Source organism: Pseudophryne corroboree, chromosome 3, assembly GCF_028390025.1.
Source record: "Pseudophryne corroboree isolate aPseCor3 chromosome 3, aPseCor3.hap2, whole genome shotgun sequence".
Classification (NCBI taxonomy): Eukaryota; Metazoa; Chordata; class Amphibia; order Anura; family Myobatrachidae; genus Pseudophryne; species Pseudophryne corroboree.
In genome coordinates, this window is record NC_086446.1 from 124,820,568 (window position 1) to 124,840,523 (window position 19,956).

Consider the following 19,956-nt stretch of genomic DNA (forward strand, 5'->3'; position numbering starts at 1 on the left):
AGACAAATCCAGACGGCCTTGTTGGGGTATATTTCTTAATGCTTTTAACTGTATGTGAATATATTTTTTATTAAAACCTCATTACTGATAATTGTGGATGTGTACATGAAAATTGAGTACTTGTGATTGGAGGAAAGAGGTTCATCTCCATTGCCTATCCAGCGAAGGTGACAGCAAAAGAAACCTTTCAAGGAACATAGGGACATATCCCAAGGTGAGCGTTATAACAAGGGAGAGGGTGCCTTCTAACTGAGATGGTGTGATATATGAAGATTTTAAAAAGAAACCTTTCAGAGCACATAGGGCTCACATATGAGGTGAGCGTCTCTAAAGAGGGGTTATAGATAAAGAAGATTATTGGAAATAGTGTGAAAAGATACCTTTATGTGTGTACCATCATTTGAAAGGAGGTCAGTCTGAAGGTGCGAACTGCACAGAGAATATTGAATATCTGAAATTGAAGATTATCCTGTAAAAACTGGAAAGAGGAGGAAAAATTCCTTCCCTGTTTTTAGGTTTAGAAGCGCTTGTGTACTACCCTATTGTTTGTAACATATATGTATTTTGGAGGTGGTGTTTCCAAAGGGTTTTAGTGCAAAGCTGCTATAAGGGCGCGAGGTATTACTCTCTTTTCTTTTTTGTACACTTCAATAAGTGTTATGTCCTTTAAGGCAACTGTAGGAAAATGGTTTTTGAGATACACATATATTAAAGGTATATATTGATTCCATCCACAACTGTTTCTATAGGCCAGCATCCTTGAGTTCACATCTTGCTTTCTCCACTAATGTACAGTATGCTCATTCACGGTCACCTTTTTGCTCAGGACTATAGGCAATGGTCAATTGATGCTCAATTCCATATAGTCTCAAGAAATGTTTCACCTTTTGTTGAGATACTTTTCACCATTACCAGATCGCAGAACTTTGAGTCTGTGGTCTGTTTGGTTTTATGCAAGAATTTTGTGCTCTGCAATTTCCTTTGTTATTTCAGATATCTCTTTATGAAGTACACGTGTGTCATTCTTGTGAAGTCATTTATAAATGTCATGAAGTATCTGTACTCACTAACAGACTTTACTTCTATTGGACCACTCAGAACTGGGCATACTATCTAAAGTGATGCTATAGCTTTGCTTGTTGACTTTGGAAATGGCTGGAAACTTTTTTTTCCCTAAATATGCAGCTTTCACACATACGTTTCACTGACATTCCAGTGGCCAGAGGAACAAATCTTCTATGAGTTCCAATGACAGTAACTCACTTTCCATCAATGCATAACAATGCTCTGTATCAAGGATATACAATTTCTAGCATCTTGTGCCTGTAGCGATAATTGTCTCTTTTCTGTATCTCAAAATGCACTTTCCTTTGGCGAAGTGAACTCTGTGGGCTCTCTGTTATAGGACACTGATGGCAATAAGATTTGTTCTCATCTCTGGTACACAAAATACATTTTGGATTTCTGTGACTTTTGTTCTTGATCCAATTCTGAAGTGGGATTTAATTGTGGCTGTACATTTTTGTTTGCCAATTCCCTTGATTGTGATAGGCTCACACCCACTTATCTTGGTAAGCCACTCCTCATTACAGCTGAAATGTCTTGATGTGTCTGAATCGATATACCAACAATCCTTTCTATTATACTCAAGACCGACTGATCTCCGTCATCACAATTCTGGCTCTGCACTAGATTCACTTTTCTCTTCTCACAGTTAACTGCTTTGTGACCTATAATTATAACACTTGGGCGGATATTCAATTGTTTGAAAAGTCGGTTGGGTGTCTGTTTTTTTCCTATTAGATTTGAAAAAACAGACACCCAACTGACTTTTCAAACAATTGAATACCGCCCTTGAACTTAAATTTTCTTTTTACTCTTCGCTAGCCATGCACTTGTCGCAGCATTAAATTCACAGGGTACACTTTGCTGAAACTGTAATAGCTTTGCTCTTACTATATCTGCTATGAACCTCACCCTGTCAGCAAAGGACCAGATGCTGCTGTTAGCCACATTCAGCCCACTTCCTTCTGCTCACTGAGGCATACTGTGGGCTACACTTTAACTCATAGGGGACCTATACATTTAATTTGATTTATGTTTATTGTAAGCCAATTCAAATACACAAAGTCTGATACCTGTCATACTCTTTATGACAGTTTTTGTGGTGTATAATGAGAAAGTTAAAGAATCAGGATAGATGTCACAACGGCTGGAACTCCCATTGTTGCCATCTGCCCATTAGTGTGAATCCTGCTGCCACAATAGCCGCTTGACTACTCTTATTGTCTGCAGCCACGTGGCCATAGAGTGGGGCTCCCGTGGAATACAGCATAGTCGAGAGCCTGAATATCATGGTACGAAACATTCCTTGGTTCCTGTAGAGTCTGTCTGTGTACGCCATTCGCATTTCTGAAGACTGCTCACTCACTATCCAAGCAACAGGCTGTCCCATGCCTCCTTTTTTGGCACATATAGTGGGGAATGTCTGAATGCATCGTTTCGCGTAGCGTTCACTGCGTTCATTACCACCAAATGCCCAGGCTGCATTAACATAATGTGCTTCATCAGGGTGGAGTGTAGAGAACTGCAACTCACTGCGGAAACACAGAGATAAAACAAAGGGAAATTAAATTAATAGTGAGCAGGACATACTAACTTAGAAAAGGCTTGAATATTGTGGTGTAACCTTGGCTACATACAAAGAGCAAACAAATCATTACCTGCATATACACACAAAATACCTACTATGCATTTGAACATTTTATTTAAAATGAAAAGGAGAGTGTTTACTCTGGAAGGTATTACGCACTAGGCTTCAGAGAACATGGTCATCGTCTTCAGGTTTAACAATTGCAGATACTGTAACATGGAATTATAGTTCACTGATGAAATCATGGGAAGTCCTATTGTCGACAGTCACTACAGTACTGTGGGGATCATTCCAACCTGATCGCTCGCTGCAGTTTCTCGCAGCGCAGCGATTGGGTCGGAACTGCGCATGGCAGCCATCATTGCCTAGCGATCGCCTCTGAGGCAGAGGCGGTCGGTTGGCGGGAGGGGGCTGGATGGCGGTGTTAAGCCGCTGTTTAGGGGGAGCGGTCCACTGCGGGCCGGGGAGTGATGAGACGCTCCCGGACACCACGCTAAAGCTGCGCTGGTTGGGAGCTACTCTTGAAGTGCAAAGGCATCGCCGCTGTGCGATGCCATTGCACTTCTGCGCGCGGGGAGGGGGGGGTCGGCACTTACATGCGGGGCGGACTAGCCCTGTGCTGGGCGTCCCCCCGCATGTCAGTGTGAATGATCATAGCTGTGCTAAATTTAGCACAGCTACGATCAACTCGGAATGACCCCCTGTATGTCCACATGGAATATGCCAGTGGCATAATACCGACACAGTTGTAATGTTACTTGAAGCAATTTAAACGTGTTAACATTTTAGGGGAGGATTCATCAAAGTTTGGAGAGTGGTAAAGTGGGGAGAGATAGTATCAACCAATCAGCTCCTGTCATTTTTCAAACACAGCCTCTAACATGACAGGAATTTACCTCTCTCCAAGCTTTGATAAATCTCCCCCTATATCTGTAAATAAGATGCTTTACAATCATGTTTATACTGACATGGTGAAGATGCTTTTAATAAGATTACAACTGTTGGTATTATGCCATCAGCATATTCACTGTTGACATAGTGACTGAAATTATATATGTTCTACAAAACGTGTAGTACATACATTGTGAACACATAAAATAAATCATTTATATTTAAAAAAAACCCATATAATATTGTTACATTTTGACACACTGGAACAAACACAGTAAGAACGGAACAAGAGAGAGAGAGAGAGAGAGAGAGAGAGAGAGAGAAAAAATGAGTGAGTGAGAGAGAGAGAGAGAGAGAGAGAGAGAGAGAGAGAGACTGGTATTCTATAGCTCTAGGATAAAAATATTCACAGATATGCCTGATTGTGTTGGATATCTTGGGCCACCATTGCCAATGCACCAACTCTTAGGGGTGGCGCAGACCAGAAGTTTGATGCAATCCCTTACATGCCATTGTCAATGTGAACTGGGGTTTCTGCATGCCATAATGAGAACTGGGGGCACTACAGTGTATTTAACACATTTGAGATGCTGGGAGTATTCATACAATATACTTTTTTTATTTTTTATTTATTGTTGAAAATTCAGCATGAAAGACAGTGAACCCACAGAATGGAAAAAGCAACGAAAACCCAATGCGATGACAAAATAAACAATATAGTAAAAATGTATTATCGAGATAAAAAATCTAGATAAGATATTTTAAGCAATCGTCCAATAAATGAACATTAGAGAAAACTCATCAATCACAGTGGCAAACAACAAACACTTGTCTATTAGACAGACACTTACATTAAATTAACTTGCAATGTCCACTAAAAGGTAATAAAGAATGGAAAATGTAGCAATAACTACTATGTAGCCATTGATTTATTTTTAAAACAGATAAAAAAATTCCATATAAAATATGTGGCAGTAACAGAATTGGATTAGTATTGTACCCTTATATATTAGAGGCTGTGCGCTTGGTCTGAGACTCCCCAGGTGGTCTCAGAAAGGATGATCCGGTAACAGCTTCAGGTTTTAAGGGTCTGCACTGATGTCCGTTTTCTTCCTCTGCCTACTCACACTGCACCATCGCATTTTGGAGACTGATCTCCTTTGTTAAGATGACATCTGGTAATAATACATATGGTGACCTGAACCCAAATGTTTGGCAGCAGAGCATTTATAGAGAAAATACCCAAATGAACACTGTGGGCTAGACACATATCAGAGGCCCCTATACCCATATGCACTCAGAATTGAGGGGGCATGATAAACCCAACGCAGTATAGAAAACTGAATCTGTTGAAATTACACTGCAGAGGTGGTGGACAGAGGGCTACCCAACATCATATCACTCCTCATCCTCCAGTAGGACCAAGTTCTCCCCCATTTAAGTTTAATCAATGTCAGTGCAGAGATTGGGTCAATCTTAATGTTAATATTGTTGAAGAGAAGAGACCGCCCATCCAGACCATAATGGAGGCAGATGTACTAAGACTTGGAGAGTGATAAAGTGGTGGGAGATAAAGTACCAACCAATCAGCTCCTGTCATTTTTCAAGCACAGCCAGTGACATGGCAGCTAGGAACGGATTGGCTGGTACTTTATCTCCCTCTACTTGTCACTCTCAATGGCTGTACATCTTCCCCCACTTGAATCACTACCAGGGCCATTTCTCCATGAGCAGAAGAATGCCACAAGGGTAAATCAGAATCAATCTTCCCCCACCAAACCAAAGGCTTGTTTCCAATGTGTGAGTTTGCGTGACCAACAAGGCTCCCTTCTCTGGGGCAACCATCATCAAATATGAGATGTAAAGGGGAATGCCCTCTAGAAACGGGAGCAGTATGAGTTACCTGCGCATGGGATCCCGTCGCTCGAAATACCAATGTCGGGATCCCAATGTGTACAAGACCGGCAGGGGTGAGTAAGGGGTGTTCTCCCCTTTTCCCAACCCCCTAATCCTAACCCTTCCCACAGCCTAACCCTAAACTCCACCCTTGGTGCCTAACCCTAACCTCCCCCCGTAGGTGCCTAAACCTAACCCCCTGTCCCCGATGCCTAAACCTAACCCTACCTCCACGCAGCCTAACCCTAACCCTCCTAGGAGGGTGCTTAACCCTAACCTCCCCTCCCTGCAGTCTAACCCCCTGGGATGCAGCCTAACGCTAACCCCCCTTCCCCCGCAGCATAAACCTTCCCGGCCCCCTCACGGCTTACCTGCCTTGTGGCGCGGTCTCTCCTTATTGGGGATTCCAGCTGTTGGTATTCCAGGATGTTATATGAACCGGCATTTAGAATATGGTCAGTATTCCGGCGGCGGTATTCTGACTGCTGGGATACCGACAGCTGGAATTCTGACTGCTTCCCCTAGAAACAGTACTCATCAATAATGTACAAAGATCCTGGCTCCCCTCTTCCAAAACCCACCCCCGTAAATGAATCAGTTGAGAGACAAAGACTTGGCAGTGCCAGGCTGCCTAAAAGACTTGTTATATATGGTGTTTAAGCTTGATTAAAGGCCGTTTATTTGCAAAGACTACGAAAGAAAGAAAACTATCAGCCAAAAAATATAAGAGGTGATATAAAGACGGGCCTACTGACAGACATATAAACATTGAGGGAGAACTACCATTTCAGTCAGATATTGACCATTTACAGTCAAAGGGATTTATTAAAGACATGTACAGTAGTTAAGGTTACAGATAATTAGTTTTTGGCTGGTCATTAGGCGGGATAAAATCCAAAATATATCACGTGATGCAAATTCCCAGAAACAGTACTTAAACTTGTAAGTCTTTTCCAAAGGAATAATCACAGCCCCAGCAAGGGGTAAGTACCACGGAGAGGGAGAATACAAGATTTATTCCAGTTAGTGTGCAGCCCAGAGAAATGGGCAAAGGAATCAACAACCAAGAGAAATGTGACCAGAGACTCCGATGAATAAGACATGAATGGCAGCATGTCCTCAGCATAGAGAGCCACCTTGCTGAATTCGGATCTTTTGTATTCCCAGATGAATCCAGAAAAGTCATGATAATGGTTCAGCGGCCAATGCAAAAGCAAGCATCCCAGTCTCATACCCGTAGAGAGGCGTAAGGAGTGGGAAACTTAACCATTAATACAGTCTTACCTTAAAGGGGAAGAGTAAAGTAATAAAATTCTGGATATATATTTTGGACTCATCCCAATGTAATACCCCTGTTTCGAGGACCAAGGTGTGATCAGAGAGGCAAGCCTGTTGGTGAATTTTTCCAATCAGACACAATGGGGGAGATTCAAATGTTTGAAAAGTCAGTTGGGAGTCTGTTTTTTCCTATCTAATAGACAGGAAAATACAGACACCAAACTGACTTTTCAAACATTTGAATTTCCCCCAATGATTTGACAACATATGAAGGATACAACACTATTTTATTGTAGCAAAGTAGTGAGGTTACAACAGGCTGCCTAAAGCAAAGTAACACTGTGTGGATTAGATTAATCAAGGTAAATATGTAGGCAAACACACCAGTTCTACAGTGACCTAATGGATATTCATAGGGGTATATGCAATTGCAGTCGAATTCCCGAAAATGTCGAAACACGGGACATTTTCGCCAAAAAAAAAAATTCGACAATGCAATTCAGTACTTTTCGTCAAAAAAACGGACTTTCCAAATTCGACTTTTTGAAATTCGACATTTGTCAAATTCGACATTTCTGCAATGGTACAAATGCGGCAATTCGACAAAAGTATATTCAATTGAAGATTGTAAATTCGACAACAGTGCTTTTTAGACAGTAAATTCATAATTTCAATCCGCCACGCTTTGCTGGCGGAATCTAATATTTTTTTTTAAAAACATGTATTTTTTGTGTTTTTTTTTATTGGTAATAGCATATCTATTTATATTAGAAGGGATTAGGTACTTGGTTTGTCTATTTAGGAGGCACAAGTATTATTTATATATTTTTAAAAATATATATATATTTTTTTTAATGGAATGGGGTAAAATTCAGAAAAAAAATGCGTGGGGTCCCCCCTCCTAAGCATAACCAGCCTCGGGCTCTTTGAGCCGGTCCTGGTTGCCAAAATACGGGGAAAAAAATGACAGGGGATCCCCCGTATTTTAACAACCAGCACCGAGCACTGCGCCTGGTCCTGGTGCAAAAAATACGGGGACAAAAAGAGTAGGGGGTCTCCCGTATTTTTTGTACCAGCACAGGGCTCCACTAGCTGGACAGATAATGCCACAGCCGGGGGTCACTTTTATACAGCGCCCTGCGGCCGTGGCATTAAATATCCAACTAGTCACCCCTGGCCGGGGTACCCTGGAGGAGTGGGGACCCCTTCAATCAAGGGGTCCCCCCCCAGCCACCCAAGGGCCAGGGGTGAAGCCCGAGGCTATCCCCCCATCCAAGGGCTGCGGATGAGGGGCTGATAGCCTTGTGTAAAAATGAAAGAATATTGTTTTTTGCAGAAGAACTGAAAGTAAAACTTTATTACATACATGCCGACACATACATACTTACCTATGTTGACACGCCGACTCTGGCCACGTCTCCATCTGTCGACGTCCGGGGTACCTGAAAATAAAATTATACTCACCTGATCCAGTGTCCGGTTCTTTTATTGTAATCTACGTACTTGGCAAAACAAAAAAATGCATACCCGCTCCACACGGACTGAAAGGGGTCCCACGTTTACACATGGGACCCCTTTCCCCGAATGCTGAGAGCCCCTGTGACAGAGGGTCCCTTCAGGTAATCAGGTAGCGCCACGTCCTGGCACACTCCTGATTCCCTATGCGCGTCTGAGCTGGCAGACAGCGCATCGCACAGCACCTCCATTAGTTTCAATGGTGGGAACTTTGCGGTCAGCGGTGGGGTTACCCGCAAGTGACCTCACCGCTGACCGCAAAGTTCCCACCATTGAAGATAATAGAGGGGGCTGTGCGATGCACTGTCTGACAGCTCAGGCGCGCATACAGCCAATCAGGAGAGTGCCACGACATGGCGCTACCTGATTGGCTGAAGAGACTCTCTGTGACAGGAGTCACGGGGGGGTCTCTGCATTCAGGGAAAGGGGTCCCATGTGTAAACATGGGACCCCTTTCAGTCCGTGTGGAGCGGGTATGCGTTTTTTTGTTTTGCCAAGTACGTGGATTACAAATATCACAGGACACTGGATTTAGGTGAGTATAATTTTATTTTCAGGTACCCCGGACGTCAACAGACGGAGACGTGGCCAGAGTCGGCGTGTCAACATAGGTAAGTATGTATGTGTCGGCATGTGTGAAATAAAGTTGTATTTTCATGGTGTCTGTGTCCTGTTTTTATTTGGGTATTTTTTTTGCAGTAGAACTACAGGTACCAGTGGGCCCGTTTCCCCCCCGCATGCTGGTACTTGTGGTTCTCCAAGTACCAGCTTGCGGGGGAGGCTTGCTGGGACTTGTAGTTCTTCTGCAAAAAACAATATTCTTACATTTTACTCAAGGCTATCAGCCTCCTATCCGCAGCCCTTGGATGGGGCGGGACAGCCTCGGGCTTCACCACTGGCCCCTGGGTGGCTGGGGGGGGGACCCCTTGATTGAAGGGGTCCCCACTCCTCCAGGGTACCCCGGCCAGGGGTGACTAGTTGGATATTTAATGCCACGGCCGCAGGGCGCTGTATAAAAGTGACCCCCGGCTGTGGCATTATCTGTCCAGCTAGTGGAGCCCGGTGCTGGTACAAAAAATATGGGGGACCCCTACTCTTTTTGTCCCCCGTATTTTTTGCACCAGGACCAGGCGCAGAGCCCGGTGCTGGTTGTTAAAATACGGAGGATCCCCTGTCATTTCCCCCCCCCCGTATTTTGGCAACCAGGACCGGCTCAAAGAGCCCGAGGCTGGTTATGCTTAGGAGGGGGAACCCCACACAATTTTTTTTCGGGTTTTTTACCGTTTTTTTAACATTTTTAAAAATCTAATCAAAATCCGTCAAATCGGCCGTTTTTCGACAGCGGGACTGTCGAATCCGTTTTTTATTGAATATGTCGAATTCCGGCACCCACCTGCCGGAATTCGACGGTTGAATTGTGTCGAATTAAAAAACGGGCGAAAAATTGCCGCAATTCGCCCGGAATTGCATATACCCCATAGAGTGAAGACATATCAGGTCATAGGAGCAGGATCAAGAGTATCCTTGCCAATGATCAGCTCAGACATAGAACGAGGTGGAGAACCCAGGTCAAACAGCTCATTAAAAAGATTAAGTAATCTAGTGAAAAAACAAAAATGCTTATAATGCTCATTTGGGATCCCATAAATCCCCAGGGTTCTGGGTGTAGACAAAACTTTGGGGGCCCCATAGCAAAATTTTGAAAGGGACTCCACCCTAATGCTTTTAGAGAGACAGCATTCTCTGCAGCAGGGGTTCATTTTATGCGCCAAAGTAAAGCCCTCATTGTATGCCCCATAGTAATATCCTAGTTACTGCTATGTTCCATAGTTTACTGTATGCCCCATAGCGGCTCCCTAGTTTAACGTGTGCGTCATACTAGTACCCCAGTTCATAATATGCCACATTGTAGTGATAACAATACACATTATGCCACATTGCCCTCAATGCACTAAATGCCATACACCATCCCCATTGCATATTATGTATGTCCTCAGTTCATAATGACACATTGTAGAACCTCCAGTTCATTTCAATGTACCAGGTTTTGCTAGACATTATGTTGGACTTTGTATTACAGGTTACAGTTACTGTACGTGAGTCACAGCTAGACGGCCCAGATTATGTCACAGTTAGCACAACATTTAGCAAAATTCTCTTAAGTGGTCATGAATTCTTAACATTCCCAAAGAATTTTCCAGGTATCACAAGCGGAATAAATAAAAGATAATCCCTGGAAATATTAGTGATACTGGCTTAGAAATAACTAATACCCCTTTCACACTGCAAATATATCCCGGGATATTGTCGGGTTGTCTAAAAGCACCACTTTTGAATATCCCTGGTCGAGTAACCCTGCATTTCAACCCGGTATAAAAGCAGTGTTGGACCCGGGTGTTATGCACACCAGTGCCTGCAGGAATGTACTGGTGTCTGAACTGTTATGCACACCAGTGCCTGCAGGAATGTACTGGTGTTTGAACTGTTATGCACACCAGTGCCTGCAGGAATGTACTGGTGTCTGAACGGATAGGGATGCAAAACAAATGAACTTACAGACAGACTGGGGAATATGACATTACGTACACAGAAGGTGATAGGGTAACAAAATAAACACAAAGTGAACAGAGAAGCCCAGAGGCTAAGAAACTGGATGTCTCCCTAGTATTAGTAATGCTCAGATGGAAAAAGCAAGATGTTGTGTTTTAATACGTAGAGAACCCGAAATGCTGTTGCTAAGGGCAACAGCAAAACCCTAAAGGGTTACCAACGGGTCTGGCAGTAAACTCCTTGGTCAGAGATGGAATGATAGACACAAGGAGAGTCTCCACAATCCTAATCCTCACTTGCAGTGCACAGGTTCAGCTTACTGCCACTAAACTGACACCTGAACTCCTTGCACAGTGAGACAGGATTTAGGCAGGCAAGTCTGAGAATACAGCCGCAAACTTGCTAAGTTCACAGAGTAGTAAAAGAACCACAGCAAGTTAAACGACTGACTCCAGTCTTACTGCTAGGTCTGGATTGGCAGAGTGTAGTACCAAATCTCCAGGCCTATTTGCAGTAAGCAACAACAAATACAAAGCTACACAGTACTGGCTAACTTTCAGGAACTGACTAACCAACAAAGATTCAGCAGCATCTGCTTAACCTGAGAAGAGGCCTTATATAGCAGGTGCTGTCCACGCCCCACTCAGACCTCACAGACTGTGAGCACAAAAACCAGCACCGGATCCCCTGCCATGCACAGAGCCTGTAACCACTGCACAGCAAAAGACCCGAACCGGAGTATCAGCTGCGCTCAGGTTACTCCGCTAGCACTTGTCTCCCGGTTGCCATGACGACGTGGCAGCACAGGGCAGGAGACCCTAACAGTACCCCCCCTCTGACGAGGGGTCAAAGAACCCCTACCACCGGGTTTATCGGGGAACTGCGAGAAGAAAGAGCGTATCAGTCTGGGGGCATGAAGATCACAACTGCGCACCCATGACCGCTCCTCCGGGCCATACCCCTTCCAGTGCACCAAAAATGACAGCCGACCCCGAACCATCTTGGAGTCAAGAATCCTTTCAACAACAAACTCCCTCTGGCCACGTATCAGAAGAGGGGAAGGTCTTCCACTGGAAGAAGGATTACTAATCGCTCGTTTTAAAAGGGAACAATGAAATGTTTTATTGATACCCAAAGAACGGGGCAGATCTAACTGAAATGCCACCGGATTGATAACCCTGGTGATCTTATAAGGGCCGATGAACCGGGGGCCTAACTTATGAGATGGCTGTCTCAACTTCAAATTCTTGGTAGACAACCAGACGAAGTCTCCTAATTTGAAGCTGCAGGGTCTTTTCCGCTTATCAAAAACCCTTTTGGTCACTAATGACACAGACACAAGGGCTTTCTTCACTTTCCTCCAAATACCTCTAAGGACCGAAACCACAGAGGAACCACCAGGCGTGGAGTCCAGGGGGTCAAAAGAATTGGCCTTAGGATGATGCCCATACACACAAAGGAAGGGAGAGATCCCTGTAGCAGAGTGAGCCGCGTTGTTATAGGCAAACTCCGCCATGGACAGATGAGCAACACAGTCAGTCTGACACTTGGAGACATAACACCTGAGGAACTGCTCCAAGGACTGGTTCACCCTTTCAGTCTGCCCATTAGACTGCGGATGGTAGCCTGACGACAAGCTGACAGAAATCTGGAGATCGGAACAAAATGCCCTCCAGAATTTGGCCACAAACTGGGATCCGCGGTCAGAGACCACATCAAGTGGCAACCCGTGGAGACGCACAACATGCAGCATAAATAATTCAGACAGGCGTCTGGCCGATGGCAGCCCAACCAGTGGAACGAAGTGCGCCATCTTCGAAAACCTGTCAACGACAACCCAGATGGCTGTCATCCCCGAGGATTTGGGCAAGTCCACCACAAAATCCATTGAAATGTGGGTCCATGGCTTAGATGGGATAGAGAGTGGATGTAATGGGCCAACAGGAACCCCTCTAGGAGTCTTATTTCGGGCACAGATGTCACATGCCCGAACCCACTGATCCACATCCTTAGCCACTGAGGGCCACCACACCGCCCTAGATAGCAACTCCCGAGTTCTGGCAATACCCGGGTGACCTGCCGACTTCTTGGCATGGAATTCCAGGAACACTCGCTGTCTTAACCTAGGAGGCACAAACAAAAGACCTACCGGAAGATCTGGAGGAGCCTGCTCCTGTGCTCTAAGGACTAATGATAAGAGGTCCTGGGTAATGCCCACTTTAATACATGATGGGGACACAATGGGCAACGGCTCCTCGGTGGTCTCCTGGATTGGAGCAAAACTCTGCGAGAGCGCATCAGCCTTGATGTTTTTTGACCCAGGGCGATATGTTATCAAAAAATTAAAGCGAGCAAAAAACAAAGCCCATCGTGCCTGCCTGGCATTGAGAGGCTTCGCTGACTCTAAATATGCCAGATTCTTATGGTCGGTGAGAATTGAGACCACAAACTTAGCCCCCTCAAGCCAGTGTCTCCACTCCTCGAGTGCATCCTTAATAGCCAACAATTCCCGGTTACCCACGTCATAATTCATCTCGGCAGGCGAAAATTTACGGGAAAAGTAAGCACAGGGATAAAGGCGATTATCAGACACTCTCATCTGAGAGAGCACTGCCCCAATACCCATCTCAGAGGCATCCACCTCCACCACAAAAGGACGCTCTGGATCTGGGTGTCGCAGCACCTTGGCCGAGACAAATGCCCTTTTGAGACGGGCAAAAGCCGCTTTGGCCTCACAAGACCAGTGAGCAACATCCGCCCCTTTCTTAGTGAGTGCCACCAAGGGCGCCACTATAGACGAAAATCCAGCGATAAATCGTCTATAAAAATTTGCAAAGCCCAGGAAACGCTGAAGCGCCTTCAAACTAGTGGGCTGCACCCAATTCAGGACTGCCTGTACCTTGGAACCCTCCATTTGGAAACCTTCTGGGGAGATAATATATCCTAGAAATGCGATTTGCTGAACTTCGAATTCGCACTTCTCCAGCTTCGCCCCAAGCCGGTGGTCTCTGAGTTTCTGGAGGACTAAGCGTACATGCTTCCGATGTTCCTCCAGGGAATGGGAGAAGATTAGGATGTCATCTAAGTATACAACTAAGAATCTATCCAAATATTCCCTGAGTACATCATTCATGAAATCCTGGAAGACTGCCGGGGCATTACAGAGCCCAAAAGGCATCACCAAATATTCATAATGCCCTGAGTGGGTATTAAAGGCAGTCTTCCATTCATCCCCCTCTCTTATTCGGATTAGATTGTACGCACCGCGTAGGTCAATCTTAGAAAAAATGGTGGCAGTACGAAGCTGGTCAAACAAGACCGAAATGAGAGGCAGTGGGTATGAGTTTTTAATCGTGATACGGTTCAATTCCCTGAAGTCGATGCAGAGTCGCAACGAACCGTCCTTTTTACCCACGACGAAAAACCCCGACCCAACTGGAGACTGTGAAGGTCTGATAAATCCCTTAGCCAAGTTCTCCTGAATGTACTCTGCCATAGCCTGAGTCTCAGGACGTGACAGGGAGTACAACCTGCTCTTGGGAAGCTTAGCATTTGGCAACAAATCAATGGCACAGTCATAGGGGCGATGGGGAGGTAGTACCTCTGCAACTTTTTTGGAGAACACGTCCGCAAAATCTGCATAACACCCTGGCAATCCTGGCAAACTTAGCTGCGAGAGCCTGACTGGAAGGCTCAAGCAACTCCTGAAACAATCAGTACCCCAACTAAGAATCTCCCCAGAGACCCAGTCAAATTGAGGATTGTGGGCCCTTAACCAGGGTAACCCCAACACCAATGGGGCAAAAGTACAGACAGTCACATAAAAGGACAATTTTTCAGAGTGTGTGGCTCCAATAAACAAAGAAATCTGGCTAGTGCAAGAGGTAATTTTACCTTGGGATAATGGTTCCCCATTTAACCCACAAATCTCAATTTCCGATGCCAAGGGTACTAAGGGAACAGAGTGTTTCAGGGCGAATTGGCGGTCCATAAAAACCCCGTCGGCCCCACTGTCCACAAAGGCCTCAGTCTTGACAGTTTGACCGAGGATCTTCAAGGTCACCGGAATGATAAAAGTCTTCTTGGGAAATTCTGACTTCTGGCCTGACAGGATATTTCCCATCACCCTCAGGCCCTGAAGTTTTCCGGCTTTTCTGGGCATGATACTACCACATGACCTTTATTCCCACAGTACAAACACAACCCCTGCTGTCTCCTCCGCGTCTTCTCACGCGAGGAGAGGCGGGTAGCCCCAATCTGCATAGGCTCCTCGGAAAATTCCTCAGAGTCTGAGGTTCCCTTGGGAAAGAAGGAAACCTCGGTCTCCCTTTCAAGCCTACGCTCTCTCAGTCGTCTATCCACCCGGATGGATAACTGCATGAGCTGATCCAAGCTATCAGGCAAGGGATATTGTACCAGTTGGTCTTTTATCTGGTTAGAAAGACCTCTTCGGTACTGGTGTCTCAGGGCTGGGTCATTCCACTGGGTATCATGGGCCAACCTCCGAAACTCCGTACAGTAAACCTCAACTGGCCTTCGCCCTTGCTTAAGGATCGAAATCTGAGCCTCGGCTGAGGCCGTCTTGTCAGGGTCATCATACAACATGCCCAGTGCTGTAAAAAAAGCATCAACACTTTTAAGCGACGGACAGTCAGGCTGCAACCCATATTCCCAGACCTGTGGGTCTCCTTGTAGCAAGGAAATCACTATGCCCACCCGCTGAATCTCCGACCCAGAAGACTGAGGCCTAAGCCGGAAGTATAGCTTGCAGCTCTCCTTGAAACAAAAGAACTGCGAGCGATCTCCAGAAAAACGATCCGGGAGATTTACTTCCGGCTCCTTAACCCCTGAAGGTGCTGCTGCTGCGGGAGCTCCGCCAGCGGCCTGGGAGGTGTGCATTTTAATGGACAAATCATTAAATTGTCGGGTCAGGACCTGCACCTGATCGACCACCTGTTGCAACGTATTTTGAGGGGTATGCTCCATATTCCCACAAAATTTCAACAGGAGTATTAGGCTGCTGAATATGTTATGCACACCAGTGCCTGCAGGAATGTACTGGTGTCTGAACTGTTATGCACACCAGTGCCTGCAGGAATGTACTGGTGTTTGAACTGTTATGCACACCAGTGCCTGCAGGAATGTACTGGTGTCTGAACGGATAGGGATGCAAAACAAATGAACTTACAGACAGACTGGGGAATATGACATTACGTACACAGAAGGTGATAGGGTAACAAAATAAACACAAAGTGAACAGAGAAGCCCAGAGGCTAAGAAACTGGGTGTCTCCCTAGTATTAGTAATGCTCAGATGGAAAAAGCAAGATGTTGTGTTTTAATACGTAGAGAACCCGAAATGCTGTTGCTAAGGGCAACAGCAAAACCCTAAAGGGTTACCAACGGGTGTGGCAGTAAACTCCTTGGTCAGAGATGGAATGATAGACACAAGGAGAGTCTCCACAATCCTAATCCTCACTTGCAGTGCACAGGTTCAGCTTACTGCCACTAAACTGACACCTGAACTCCTTGCACAGTGAGACAGGATTTAGGCAGGCAAATCTGAGAATACAGCCGCAAACTTGCTAAGTTCACAGAGTAGCAAAAGAACCCCAGCAAGTTAAACGACTGACTCCAGTCTTACTGCTAGGTCTGGATTGGCAGAGTGTAGTACCAAATCCCCAGGCCTATTTGCAGTAAGCAACAACAAATACAAAGCTACACAGTACTGGCTAACTTTCAGGAACTGACTAACCAACAAAGATTCAGCAGCATCTGCTTAACCTGAGAAGAGGCCTTATATAGCAGGTGCTGTCCACGCCCCACTCAGACCTCACAGACTGTGAGCACAAAAACCAGCACCGGATCCCCTGCCGTGCACAGAGCCTGTAACCACTGCACAGCAAAAGACCCGAACCGGAGTATCAGCTGCGCTCAGGTTACTCCGCTAGCACTTGTCTCCCGGTTGCCATGACGACGTGGCAGCACAGGGCAGGAGACCCTAACACCGGGTCAATGTGCACTCTAAAGTGTCCAAACCAGGTTATTCAACCCTGCATTCATGTAAAAGTGCTGATTGGCTGTTTTTGTGTACCTTGATGATGTCAGCAGCCTGACCCCTGCTACACAGGAGAGAACAGAGAGTATTAAGCATTAGAGATATTAAGAATTAGGGGTGAGATTGCTAGGCAGCTAGGTGTGACCTATATGAAAGGGGCGTGGTCTAGTGGCAGAGCTTCAATCGTGGGTCACGCCCCCTTGTACCATCACTGAGGGGGCATGCCCAGCACTCTCTGAGCTGCTGGCATGCCCCCTCTCCCTCTGTCACCTGTGAATAGACGTTGTGCGTGTGCGCACAGCGTCTATTCACCGCTGCTCTTCTAAGCAGAGCAGCAGTGACAGGAGCCTCCCAACTGCCCCCCACCACCACCACCGCGGGACACTGCGGCCCGTGGGTGGAACAGCGGGACAGTCCCAAGAAAACGGGACTGTCCTGTGAAAATCGGGACAGTTGGGATGTATGTTACTGGAACAGTTAAAGATGCAATTGTGTATAAAAACATCGCTCTGTCAGCCATGATTCCTGCAATGAGCTGTCCCCGTCCTCTCCTTTTGTCCCCTTCTGACACCTCATCTTTCTGAGCCAAAAACAGTCCACTTAAAATGACATCCATGGTGTTTTAATTGCTCACCCGGGTTGAGTTAAAAGGAGCCAACCCTGCAATAACCCGGGTTGAAAGTGTAGTGTGAAAGGGTCTGACCCGTGTCCGACCCGGGTCGGACCCAGGTTCAAAATACCGGGTCAGACCCGGGTTTGCGATGTGAAAGGGGTATCAATGGCTCAATATATCAAAATCCTTCCTAATATGCTGTAAAAGCATTATAGTATTTGTAAATTGCCTGCACATATGTAAAAGCTGGCATAATGTTAAATCTATTAAACATGAAAGTGATATTTTCTTTATACTTCTTTGTGACATCATTCTTTAACCCTTCTTTTGTCCTGGGTCTGTTTTATCTAACTTTTCCTATAGTATGTTCTTGTGTAGTTTATTGTACCTTATTGCGCAGTTCTTCAGCTCCTCTTCCTCTATCCCATCCCTCATGGATAACAGGTTACTTGTTGTGTGCATTTTGCTTCCATAAGTGGAACTGACCTCTTCAAGCACCTTCTCCAACTGTGGCTGGCAACCTATGATAGGTATATTAATAAATCATTAATAGGAATACAATAAATTGACATTTAAAATTATTATTATTATTATTATTATTATTATTTATGTTTCTAAGCTTTGAGGAATATTAGCACACTCTACCACGCAGCTGTAGCAACAGGTCTGGAGGTAGAGCTACGAAACCAAATAAGATAATTTTACCAGATGTGTGTGGTCCAAAGAAAGTGGATACAGATACTTTGTAAAATTTATAGACACGTGTACTTCAGAGAGAAATCTGATGTGGTGGAATAATTGGAGAATACAAGAGACTTGTAGAGCAGGTTAAAGCCTCAAGACCCTGAAATCTGCTATCAATGGAGAATATCTGAACAGAGAGGTCAAAAAATTCTTAAGAAAATATGTAATGGAGCATCAATTGACTATTGCAAACCATACACTAGTGGAGAAAGCAAGATGTATGCCTAAACAAGCAGTTTTAGGTGGAAGCAGTGGCGGATCCAGGGGGGGGGGGGGGGGCACTCGGGCCCGTGCCCCCCCTGTCATTTGTGGCCGTTCTCCCTCCGTCCGTCCGTCCCCGCCGCCGCACAGGGAGATGACGGGCGCCTGCTGAGATTGTTTTACCAGCGGGCGCCCGTCTCCCTGCACAGCGGCAGCCGGAGGCAGGAGCTCAGTACTGAGCTCCCGCTTCCGGCGCTGTCACTGCGGCGTGCACTATGGGAGAGCCGTCAGTCATGACGTCTCTCTCATAGTGCTGAGGAGAGGACGCCAGGAGAAGGTCTGGAAGCGGGAACGGGGCTCGGTAAGTATGTAGTTTTTTATCTTTCTTAGTGCAGCGGGGGCATCTACTGGGGGCAAATTAGGGGGGGACATTACTACTGGGGGCATCAACAAGGGGCATTACTGCTGGGGGGGCCATTACTTCTGGGGGCATTATTACTGGGGGGCATCTACTGGGGGCATTACTACTGGGGGGTCATCTATTGGGGCATTACTACTGGGGGCAGCTACTGGGGGACATTTTTACTGGGGGGCATCTACTGGGGGCAAACTACTGGGGGCCATTATTACTGGGGGGCATCTACTGGGGGCAAACTACTGGGGGACATTATTACTGGGGGCATTATTACTGGGGCCAACTACAAGGGGGCAAACTACTGGGGGTAAGCTACAAGGGGGCAAACTACAAAGGGCTAACTACTGGGGGTATACTGCAGGAGGGCATTACTACTGGCGGCGTAACTACAGGGGCATTACTACTGGCGGCGTAACTACAGGGGCATTACTACTGGTGGCATAACTACAGGGGCATTACTACTTGGGGGCTAAACTACAGGGAGGCCAAACTACGGGGGGCATAACTACAGGGGCCAAACTACTGGGGGATAACTACAGGGGCCAAACTACTGGGGGCATTACTACTGGGGGCATTACTACTGGGGGCTAAACTACAAGGGGGGCATAACTACAAGGGGGGCATAACTACAAGGGCTAAACTACAATGGGGCAAACTACAGGGGGGCATTACTACTGGTGGCTAAACTACAAGCAGGCAAACTACTGGGAGCATTACTACTGGGAGGCTAAACTAAAGGGGGGGGGTAAACTACTGGGGTCATAACTGCAGGGGCATTACCACTGGGGGCATAACTACTAGGGTGCTAAATGACTGGGGGTATTACTACAGGCAACATTACTACTGGGGGCAATACGGGCATTGCATTAGGGGCACCACTACTATGGGGTCTATATAAGGGGCACTACCAGTACAATGGACATTGCATAATGAGCGCTACAACTGTGGGCATTGTATAAGAAGCGCTACTGTGGTGGGCATTATGTGTATTACGGGGTGCTACTACTGTGGGCATTATTACGCTGCCCCCTGCCCCTCACACACTGCCCCCTGTACCCAGCAGCTCACACACTGCCCCCTGCACCTTGACCCTCACACGCTGCCCCCTGTCCCTCAAACGCTGCCCCCTGCACACTGCACCAT

At 46.1% G+C, this 19,956-nt stretch overlaps 1 protein-coding gene across 2 annotated transcripts in view; it reads right to left on the reverse strand.

Moving 5' to 3' along the window:
- Window positions 1–539: 539 nt before the first annotated feature.
- The window catches only part of LOC135054955 (glycine N-acyltransferase-like), a 167,666-nt gene continuing 148,249 nt past the window's right edge, over window positions 540–19,956 (reverse strand). For both annotated transcript variants that reach the window (XM_063958456.1, XM_063958455.1), the window contains exons 5-6: window positions 17,842–17,974; window positions 540–2,597 (exon numbers count right to left, since the gene is read on the reverse strand). In XM_063958456.1, the coding sequence (XP_063814526.1) occupies window positions 2,204–2,597; window positions 17,842–17,974 (527 nt within the window). In that variant the 3' untranslated portion in view covers window positions 540–2,203. The remainder of the gene's footprint in view (window positions 2,598–17,841; window positions 17,975–19,956) is intronic.